General features: G+C 36.6%; 1 protein-coding gene across 1 annotated transcript in view; it reads right to left on the minus strand.

Moving 5' to 3' along the window:
- Nucleotides 1-421: 421 nt before the first annotated feature.
- Nucleotides 422-12,078, minus strand: part of prkg1l (protein kinase cGMP-dependent 1, like) — a 32,661-nt gene continuing 21,004 nt past the window's right edge. Inside the window, exons 16-19 of the mRNA XM_061907252.1 lie at nucleotides 8,912-9,034; nucleotides 8,756-8,818; nucleotides 705-771; nucleotides 422-624 (exon numbers count right to left, since the gene is read on the minus strand). Coding sequence (XP_061763236.1) covers nucleotides 538-624; nucleotides 705-771; nucleotides 8,756-8,818; nucleotides 8,912-9,034 — 340 coding nt within the window. The 3' untranslated portion in view covers nucleotides 422-537. The remainder of the gene's footprint in view (nucleotides 625-704; nucleotides 772-8,755; nucleotides 8,819-8,911; nucleotides 9,035-12,078) is intronic.

The raw sequence follows: 12,078 nt of genomic DNA on the forward strand, positions 1-12,078 counted from the left end.
CATCAATTTGAGAGTTCCAGGTTCAATCTTGGCTTCAAGACCCTCACAATGGTGCATGAATGTTTGCTGGTGGTGGAGGGACTGAAATAGCTGAATATAATTATCATTAACTCTTTTAATTATTTTGAAGAAATCCTTTTATTTTATTTTTCACTTTTAAATATCATCATGTATTCAAGCTTCTGTTTTCTCCAGATGCAGGTCTAAATTGTATTTTAATATATTATACTATATTATATTTATATTTTATTTAATGTTCAATTTAATTTTTTTAATTTTTAGATTCAAATGTTTTTTTCTTTTCAGATTTAGACTTTTGGCCTGCATTTTGCATGGCCTTTGAACGTTGCTGCAAAATGCAAGTCTTACATCTTTGAGTCATTGTTACACCAAATTCAGAAACGGAACTTTATTGCATCAAGTATAATGACATACACGGCAGTAGCATATATTTTTTCATTAGAAAAAAAGCACCTCCGCCGACGAGAGATGCTAACAATATCTGCTAAAAGCATAAAACATTGTGGCGGCAGTCCATCAGAAGTCTTGCCATATTGTGCACATTTCTGCTGCGCCTCCTGCATAGTCCCCACACGCACTGCTGCTGTGTAAAGCCTCTTTCACCTTCAGGACAAACAAACACAAAATCAATTTGGCAACACAAAGATGGCGTAACTAGGAAAGAAGGAATACCCAGCACTTACATTGGGGGGAAGTGGTGGATTTAGTGTTCCTCTACTGAGTCCATCCCAGTCGAATCCTTCAAACCACCTGATGAAAGACCAGATTATTAGTATTCCCTCAATTGTGTTTCTTTGAAGCCGGCATCTAGAGTATTGGAGGATGAAATGCACTTTATTGACGTTTATTAAGATGTGGGCTGTCTGATCACTACTTGCTGCATGCTACTGTGTATTGCTTGTCTCTGACGCCATGATGTGACCTTGCAGCTCTACTGCCCGGGTGGTATGGCCTTATGAAGTACAGTGGGACCTCCATTTACAAACTTAGTAAACATCTCCATGAGAAACAATGTACCGTATTTTGCGGACTACAGAGCACATTTGTATCGAACTATAAGTGGCAGATATATAACTTGTGAAATGATTTATTTACACAGAAAGTTTATTTACATACCTAAATTCAGGGGTCACCAACCTTTTTGAAACCAAGAGCTACTTTTTGGGTACTGATTAATGCGAAGGGCTACCAGTTTGATACACACTTAAATAAATTGCCAGAAATAACCAATTTGCTCAATTTACCTTTAATAAATAAATGTATATATATATATATATTTTAAAAAATGGTTATTTCTGTCTGTCGTTCCGTCGTACATTTTTTTTCCTTTCCCGGAAGGTATTTTGAAGAGAATAAATGATGAAAAAAACACTTAATTGAACGATTTAAAAGAGGAGAAAACATGAAAAAAAGTTAAATAAAAATTTGAAACATAGTTTATCTTCAATTTGGACTCTTTAAAATTCAAAATTCAACCCAAAAATATAAATAGGAAAAACTAGCTAATTCAAATCTTTTTGAAAAAATAAAAACAAATAATTTATGGAACATCATTAGTAACTTTTCCTGATTAAGATTAATTTTAGAATTGTGATGACATCTTTTAAATAGGTTAAAATCCAATCGGCACTTTGTTAGAATATATAACGAATTGGACCAAGCTATACATCTAACAAAGACAAATAATTATTTCTTCTAGATTTTCCAGAATAAAAATTTGATTCTACAGATTTTCTAGATTTGCCAGAATAATTTTTGGGAATTTTAGTCATAATAAGGTTGAAGAAATATTTCACAAATATTCTTTGTCGAAAAAACAGAAGCTAAAATTAAAAATTAAACTAAAATGTATTTATTATTCTTTACAATAAAAAAAAATACTTGAACATTGATTTAAATTGTCAGGAAAGAAGAGGAAGGAAACTAAAAGGTATATGTGTTTAAAAATCCTAAAATCATTTTAAGGTTGTAGTTTTTGTCTAAAATTGTCTTTCTGAAAGTTATAAGAAGCAAAGTAAAAAAAAAAAAAAAGAATTTATTTAAAATATTTTCTTGGATTTTCAAATTCTATTTGAGTGTTGTCTCCCTTAGAATACAAAATGTCGAGCAAAGCGAGACCAGTTTGCTAGTAAATAAAAGAAAAAAGAGGCAGCTCACTGGTAAGTGCTGCTATTTGAGCTATTTTTAGAGCAGGCCAGCGGGCGACCCATCTGGTCCTTACGGGCTACCTGGTGCCCGCGGGCACCGCGTTGGTGACCCCTGCCTTAATTGTTTCCAATTGGTATCTGTAACGTGGCAGTAAAACGGCTGATCAAACAAAACACAAGTCATCGTCATGGACCGACGAGCTGTGGAAAATAGCTCTCCAATCAGCTAAACCAGGGTCCCAAAACTAAGGCCCGCGGTAAATCCCAAGTTAAAAAAAAGAAAAAATAATTTAAGCCTCGACATAAATCCCTATTTCAGTTGAATGTGTACACTTTGTAAACATTATCAAGCTCTTTACAGTATCAAACAACCATAATGAAGGATTACGCTTTTAGTTCAAAACAAAGCCAAAACAACTAGCTGAGCTGTTCTCATTGACAGCCACCCAGCCGACACGCACATAGACTGTCACTAGCCATGTGGCGCACTCAGGTTGAAATCACAAAACTCCTTAAAGAGGAACTGCATTCTTTTTTTTTTACTTTGCCTGTCACTTACAATCCCTATGTAAGACAAAAACACTTTTTTTTTTTTTGCATTCTACTTCATAAATAAAAGTAAATAAAAGTCAGCTAACAATAGAGGTAATGGTAGACGCTCAATTCCACCTGTAAAGTTCTTTAAAATACGTCCACGTCAGTGTTTTACAGTATATATTGTACATGATGTGAGTATACTGTAAATGTCATGTAGTAACATTCATAATAACATGAAATATATACAGGATGTAAGTATACATGTCATGTAGTAATATTCATAACAACATGTAATTTATACATGATGTATGATGTATATACCATAGGAAGCTGAGAGTTAAACTTTTATGGTGTCCTTGTTCTGCTGATAAACATGTATGATGATGTATTATGCTGATAGTATATATTTGTACATGTAGTAACATTCATAATAACATGTAATATATACATGATGTAAGTGTAAATGTCATGTAGTAACATCTATAATAACATTTTATATACACACTAAAAGTATATGTCATTTAGTAACATTCATAATAACATGTAATACATACATGATGCAAATATATATATATTTCATGTAGTAACCTTTATAATAACATGTAATATATACATGATGTAAGTATATATGTGATGTAGTAACATTCATAATAACATGTAATATATACATGATGTAAGTACTGTATATATGTAATGTAGTAACATTCACAATATCATGTAACATATACATGATGTAAACATATATGTCATATATGTTATTATGAATGTTAATACTAGTAATATTCATTATAACATGTAATATATACATGATTTAAGTACTGTATATATGTAATGTAGTAACATTCATAATATCATGTAACATATACATGATGTACATATATATGTCATATATGTTATTATGAATGTTAATACTAGTAATATTCATAATGACATGTAATATATACATGATTTAAGTATTTATGTCATGTAGTAACATTCATAACAAATTTAATATATACATGATGTAAGTATATATGTCATGTAGAAACATTCATAATAACACTTAATATTTACATATTTTGGTTTATTATTTCCGTTGAGTTTTTCCTTTAACAACAACAACAACACTACTAATCATGGCAGACTTAATGATAGACAATTAACAAAACAAAACAATCACTTACGGTACAATATCTGTACTCTGATGCTGACTGATGGGATGTTTATATTATATTGATATATATTATTTTATATTAATCCTCGTAGGGTAAAAAAAAAAAAAAAAAAGCTGGTGCCACAAACAAGCGTTTTTTCGTGTCTTTTGTGCCATCTCCGGGTCTCAGTAAAGTGTCAAAGTTGACTACAACCTTCTACTATCCAGGTGAGAAGCATGATTTATCATCTATCATCAACTCAGAGGCCATGCAGCAGCTCAATATTATAACATAGCAGCATAAGCGAGTTAGCTCTCTGTGATCATGCTTAAACTAGTGTGTCTGCGTAAACACTTATTATAGCATTTTCGCTAATTCTTGATTAGTATTCATGTCACAAAATGTAAACAAAGTTTTGTTACCGACTTATTTATTTTTAGAGTGATTTAGCGCCATTGTTAGCCCCCTAGAATGAGCCAATTATTACAAATTAGAATGCAAAGACAAAAAAATATATGTCTTATTGTCTCTAATAATAAAATTCCTTTAAAAACGTGCATTTCCCCGTTAGCTTTAACAGCCAGCACGCTAAATTAATTAAGGAATACAAAATGAAATCCACTTTGACTTGTCGGTTAATCTCCTTGGCATGCAGTGGAAGGAAGGAAGAAGGGTGGAGAAGGCAGCGTTGACAACGCTGTGGACACTTTGTGATTGTTTCAACCCACTCAAGGATTGTCCATTGGACTCTTATTGTTGTCACAAAGTAGCGCCTGAGCACCGCAGATCCATCAGCCCGCCCACAATGGCAGTGCAGCCGGGCACAAAATGGCCAAAACGGTGATACAACGAGACAAGGTTCGTACAGCTAAGCAGAGAGCACAGAAAGTCCCGACACAAAATGGTGGCTCACACTCAACTTAAATAGTCTTAATGACCAACAGAAAACAGGTGAGGTGAAAAGTGCTTTAAGGCATGTGTGAAGTAGTTGTGGAAAAAACACCAACACAATAGGAAGTGCCACTAAAATAAGAGCGCAGGACAGGAACAAGCACTAAACATAAATGATCACCAACAACACCCAACATAAAGGCACAGACTAGTGTAACCAGTTGTGACAATTGCATTAGTTTTTGATTTGTAAATGTTTTTTTAAGTGTATTTTGTAATTGTATCTTATTTTCACCGATATTATTTTTCTAGTGTGTTTACCTCACAATACGAAGGCCCTGAATAGTCCTGGGTTCAATCCAGGGCTCGGGATCTTTTTGTGTGGAGTTTGCATGTTCTCCCCGTGAATGCGTGGGTTCCCTCAGGGTACTCCGGCTTCCTCCCACTTCCAAAGACATGCACCTGGGGATAAGTTGATTGGCAACACTAAATTGGCCCTAGTGTGTGAATGTGAGTGTGAATGTTGTCTGTCTATCTGTGTTGGCCCTGCAATGATATGGCGACTTGTCCAGGATGTACACTGCCTTCCGCCCGATTGTAGCTGAGCTAGGCACCAGCGTCCCCCGCGACCCCAAAGCGAATAAGTGGTAGTAAATGGATGGATGGATATATTTGTTAAAACCTGTCTCGTCCATAACCATCTTAAAGGCCTACTGAAACCCACTACTACCCACCACGCAGTCTGATAGTTTATATATCAATGATGAAATATTAACATTGCAACACATGCCAATACGGCCTTTTTAGTTTACTAAATTGCAATTTAAAATTTCCTGGGACTTTTTTCTTGAAAACGTTGCGTAATGATGACGTGTACGCGTGACGTCACGGGCTGTTATGAATATGAGCGCTGCGTACATACACAGCTAAAAGTCGTCTGCTTTAACGGCATAATTACACAGTATTTTGGACATCTGTGTTGCCGAATCTTTTGCAATTTGTTCAATTAATATTGGAGAAGTCACAGTAGAAAGACGGAGTTGGGAAGCTTTAGCCTTTAGCCACACAAACACACGGTGATTCCTTGTTTAAAATTCACAGAGTTGAAACTTTCCTATGGATCAGATGGACATGGATCCCGACCACTTGTCAACCAGCAGGTTTCGGTGAGAAAATTGTGGTTAAAAAGTCGCCTCTTACCGGATATCAACTGAGCTTGTGCCATCCATACAGCTGCCGTCGACTTCCCCGAGACACTGCGCGTCAACACCCGGCCGTGGACGTACACTTCCGACTATCAGGTACTGTTAAACTCACTAAAACACTAGCAACACAATAGAAAGTTAAGGGATTTCCCAGAATTATCCCAGTAAATGTCTCTATAAACATCAGAATCCGTCTCGATGCAACGCGATTGCAATCGCGTTTTGTTTTTTTTAACTTGTTTTTGTTTTTTTGTTTTTTTCTAGTCCGTCGCTATCAATATCCTCAAACACAAATCTTTCCTCCTCGCTGTTTTTCTTGGGGGCTCCCACTAAAATCAATGTGAATATATGAGGAGCCATCAACATGTGACGTCATCGTCTGCGACTTCCGGTAGAGGCAGGGCTTTTCTCCATTTGCGAACTTTATCTTGGATGTTCTCTACTAAATAATTTCAGTAAAAATATGGCAATATCGCGAAATGATCAAGTATGACACATTGAATGGACCTGCTATCCCCGCTTAAATAAGAAAATCTAATTTCAGTAGGCCTTTAACCATCGAACCGCCAAATATTACCTGTTTCTCAGTTGTAATACACTTTTCAACCACTTGTTGCAGTAATGGAAAAATCAAACAAACAGAAGGAGTCTGGACATGAAGTCAGAGAGAAGTTTCTCAACCGCAACAACTATGACTAAAGTGGTGAAGTTGTATTTTCATTTGCACTTGTATTTTCATTTATCATGGGCCTGCTGCAATGCCATGTTTGCAGCAGTGAATGGGCACTGGCAATGCAATCAGCCCATAATACCATTCCCTGCAGCCCATTTTATTATTGCTCATACTTCAACGTTAATATTATTGTTCCGCACGTTTCTCTTACGTCTACTACAAGACAAACCGGCCAACAAACCCCCACATATCTTATACAGTCAGAAAAGTCTTGTTTGCGCCGATGGCGGGAATCTAAATTGGGAACATTTTGTGTTACCATGGTAACGCTATTCACGAACAAAAAAACAAATGGGCCAATTGCATGGGTACTCACCTTTTTGTTTAATACAAGACGAACCGGCCAACAAACCCCCACATATGTTATACCGTCGGAAAGGTCTAATTCGCGCCAACGGGGGTATTTTAAGTTGGAAACATTTTGTGTCACCATGGCAACTCTATTCACGATTACAACAAACAAATGAGCCAATTTAATAAGGAAAATGGGCCAGTGAGTCATAACTTGGCATGTGACACAAGCTAAATATTATCATGCTCACATTACCCTGCTAGAATGCTAACATTAGCATGCTAACTTTTTGAGCAAATTCACAACCGTTTACTCCAGAGTCATATGACTTGATATGTAAAATTTGTTAACTTTTAACATGCAAACACTTGCATGCCAGTTAGCGAACTTAAGCATGCTAACTTTTTCATCTAATTTTACACTTTTTTCTTTTTTCCGAAGCCATATACCTCACAGCCGTTTCAATTGACATGTGAGACACGCTAACTGTTCTATTCTAAAGAAAGACTTAAAAATTTGCAAAAATTGTTTTGGATCTAAAAAGACTTACAAAAAGAGACAATTGGCATTATGTCTGATTTTTTATTTTGACTGGACGTGTCATTGTGAAAATGCTTAAACGAAAATTCAAAAGTATGTTGGAGTTGGGGTGTTGGTGGAGGGAACAGTGGAAGAGTGGCCGTGCGCAACCTGAGGGTCCCTGGTTCAATCCCCACCTAGTACCAAACTCGTCCCGTCTGTTGTGTCCTGAGCAAGACACTTCACCCTTGCTCCTGATGGGTGCTGGTTGGCGCCTTGCATGGCAGCTCCCTCCATCAGTGTGTAAATGTGTGTGTGAATGGGTAAATGTGGAAGTAGTGTCAAAGCGCTTTAAGTACCTTGAAGGTAGAAACGCGCTATACAAGTACAACCCATTTATCATTTATTTATAACAGTGAGGGAACATCTAAATAATTTGTTTTAAAAAAGGGGGCGGATAAATATAGGAATATTATTCTTCCATCTGCTCCTTTATGATCATAGAAATGTATAAGAAACAAAAAACAATGGAAGTGTGAACTGTATTTGGCTTGCATATATGCAATTTCATGAAAGGAATAAAAAGAAATGAAGATGACGATGATGAACTGTTAGCATGCCATTGTTAGCACACATGCTAAGTGTTAGCATTTTTAATGTGCGCATGCTAACATTTTAGGCTAGCTCTGTAGCTCGTTTTGTACAGTTACGCCTAAAACTCACGAAATGTGACCCGGCGACCGCCGGCCAGAGGTCCAGGGCACAGATAGCAGGCCCATGAAAATTTCCGCTGGAATTTTAGTTCATTATAATCCATCCAGCCTCGGGATCCCCGGCTGGAGATAGGGAAATCTGGGCTTCCCTGCTTAGGCTGCTGCCCCCGCGACCCGACCTCGGATAAGCGGAAGATGATGGATGGATGGATGGATGGATGGATGGATGGATGGATGGATATAATCCATCCATCCATTTACTACCGCGTGTCCCTTTTGGGGTGGTGGGGGGTGCTAGGTCCTGTCTCAGCTGCATTCGGGCGGAAGGCGGGGTACACTATTCATTTAGTTGATTTATTTCAGCTCAACATATTAGCGTAAAAGAGTGTTCATGAGCATTTTTCCTACTTATTGTGCCCTACGAACTCTCACGCTATGGTTTGTGTCTGATGCTCTTCTCATTATCTGAGAAAACTTCCAATGTTGGGATTTAATTGCCCGTTTTGCATTTGACTGTAACTCTGCTGGATGTGGAAATGGAAATGTTTTCCATTCCCGTCTTACTTGTGCTTCTGGATGTCCTTGGCCCCGTTTCTCAGACTGCCGAGCCTCTCTGAGGGATTGTGCCTTGGCAAGGGCGCAGGAAGAGGACATGGAAAGAAAGTAAACGTGGAACGTGTCATTGTAGATGTCACATGGCATCCTTGTTTTTTTTAATACCTGCAGAGTTTCTTTATGAGGACACAGGCACTCTTGCTGATTGCTTTAGGGAAGTCCACGTGATCGATGCCGTGCATAGTCTCGCTCAGAATCCTCATCGGCTCAGCGCCACTGAACGGAAGCCTGGAGACACAAATTCCCAAAGTCCAAATTCAGTCCTCTATCCATCAGTAAGATGAAGTAGAGTTGAGCTTCTAAGGACATACAAAACGTCCGGGTTTGAATTCCTCAGTTCGGCGTATCTAGTGATGCCGAGTTTGCTAAAAACGTCTCCTAGTGGCAGCATGCACATCTTGAAAAGTATGGTGCCTAAAACGGACCCCTGGGGCACACCACAATGTTTAGCCTATGGGAGCACACCTATTTACTTTTACGAATATGCAAGACAATGTGCCACTTTATTTTACTCTGAGTAATAAACTAGGGTTGTCCCCGTACCACGATTTTGGTACCGGGACCCAAATGTAATTTGATACTTTACGATACTTTTCGAAGTAAATGGCACCACAAAAAATTTCATCTATCAATTTTTCTACCGCTTGTCCCTTTTGGGGTCGCGGGGGTGCTGGAGCCTATCTCAGCTGCTTTAGGGCGGAAGTCGGGTACACCCTGGACAAGTCGCCACCTCATCGCAGGTCCAACAAAAAATGTAATGTGGGGAAACATACAGTTTGTAAATGAAACGTATGTTTATTATTGTAATTTAGTCCATAAATAAAATAGTGAACATACTAGACAACTTGTGTTTTAGTAATAAGTAAACAGACAAAGACTCTTAATTAGTCTGCTAACATATGCAGTAACATATTGTGTCATTTATCTACCTATTATTTTGTCTACATTATGAGGGACAAACTGTAAAAATGGATTACTAATCGACTTGTTCATTTACTGTTAATATCTGCTTACTTTCTGTTTTAACATGTTTATTTTACACTTCGGTAAAATGTAATAATCACTTATTCTTCTCTTGTTTGATACTTTACACCAGTTTTGGATGATACCACACATTTAGGTATCGATCTCATTCCAAGTAGTTACAGGATCATACATTGGTCATATTCAAAGTCCTCATGTGTCAAGGGACACATTCCCTGACTTTATAAACACAATATGAATTTTAATAAACTGAAAAAATATTTTGTAATGATAACAAATATTGATGTAATCATAGTAGAATCGACTAGATACACTCTTGTACTTGGTATCATTACAGTGGATGTCAGGCGTAGATCCACCCATGGCATTCGTTTACATTGTGACGTCGGTGAGCTATTGTATCCTCCTATTGTGTGTAGTGAAGCATGTTTAGCTATTCCTCGTCCTCCAGTACTTGTTAGAAATTTACCTTATCCATCACAATGGAGACAAGGATTTGTGATTTAGAAGTAGCTAAAACACTGTGGATGAAGGTTAGCTGCTAGCTAGCAAGCCATGTCATAAATCACCTCTTCCTGAGGATGTTTCAGTGTTATAACTTCACCTTTATCTTTACTTTTTACACAAAAATGCATCCATTCTCCCTTTTCTGTCTACACACTGTCTGCTTGTAAGTACCCTTGTGCGCGCGCTGCTGAACATGCTCCTCTGCTCGTAAAACTAGCAATGTAATGCCGTGACAACGCGCCGTCATGCTCATTTAAATAAATAAACGGGGAACCGGTACTTTTCAAACAGAGTATACTACCGAATATGATTAATTAGTATCCCGGTACTATAATAGTATTAGTATATCGTACAACCCCATGATAAAGTCTTACTGATAGGACCGTGATGGCTTATAATGATATCACAGCTACTGCTATCAAACTAGATATTTTATACTGTAATTAGGAGTGTCCGGATCCGATATTTGGTATCGGATATTGGTTTGATACAGGCAAAAAAAAGTAGGATATCGAATGATATCGGTTTGCGTGTAAATTATCCGATACAAGCTGCGATACAAGCAGTTTGCAGAGTGTTTATTTGTGCAAACAGACATTTAACGTCTAAATGTCCTCCATTAAACACACTTTTCTATTTTATTGAAGTCATTTAAAAAAGGTAAACATGCTCCGCTAAAGGCTACTAGGAGCTAGCAGCTACACAACAGCTAAGCACACAATAGCACACAAGCTAGACATGTGTAATAGGTGTCATTAATTTAAAAATATTGCAGTGTAAAAGATAGATAGATAGATAGATAGATAGATAGATAGATAGATAGATAGATAGATAGATAGATAGATAGATAGATAGATAGATAGATAGATAGATAGATAGATAGATAGATAGATAGATAGTACTTTATTGATTCCTTCAGGAGAGTTCCTTCAGCAGCACATTTGTCAATGTAAACAAGTTTTAAATCATTATAGTTACATATGACTTAAACATACAATGTCTCCAAGGTAGAAGCGTATTATAAAGTATCCAGTAACAAACGTGTCCGCATCATTCACTTTACTGCTTGAATGCTTGGATTTTTGGTTTATTTTGACCAGTTGGTGTGGCCAAATAAACTAAATACCACTCGGTCTTAATTTAAAGACAACATAAGTCTGTCATAAGGTTGTGTTTTTCCTACCTACCATTGATTGCTCCCTTAGTAATTTCACTTGATCAAACCTTATCTTACATTCCACAGTACAACAGAATGAAAATGTCTACTACAATATCGTATCAGAATAACATCAATATCTGCCAATATTCAAGGCTCCAAAATCAGAATCAGATCAGAAGTGGAAAAAGATTTATCGCCAAACCACTAACTAGGGATGTATCCTAGGATGTATAGATTACATCGATACCATTTATATATCAATAATAAATGTAAGTGTTTATCTGTAAATAACAATATATGAATAATAAATGTCAGTGTTTATCTGTAAATAACAATATATAAATAATAAATGTCAGTGTTCATCTGTAAATAACAATATATAAATAATAAATGTCAGTGTTCATCTGTAAATAACCATATATGAATAATATATGTGAGTGTTTATCTGTAAATAACAATATATAAATAAGAAATGTCAGTGTTCATCTGTAAATAACAATATATGAATAATATATGTCAGTGTTTATCTGTAAATAACAATATATAAATGAGAAATGTCAGTGTTTATCTGTAAATAACAATGTATAAATAGTATGTATCAATATTGATATTCCTTATCTAT

Source organism: Nerophis ophidion, linkage group LG07 (assembly GCF_033978795.1).
Source record: "Nerophis ophidion isolate RoL-2023_Sa linkage group LG07, RoL_Noph_v1.0, whole genome shotgun sequence".
In the NCBI taxonomy this organism is placed as follows: Eukaryota; Metazoa; Chordata; class Actinopteri; order Syngnathiformes; family Syngnathidae; genus Nerophis; species Nerophis ophidion.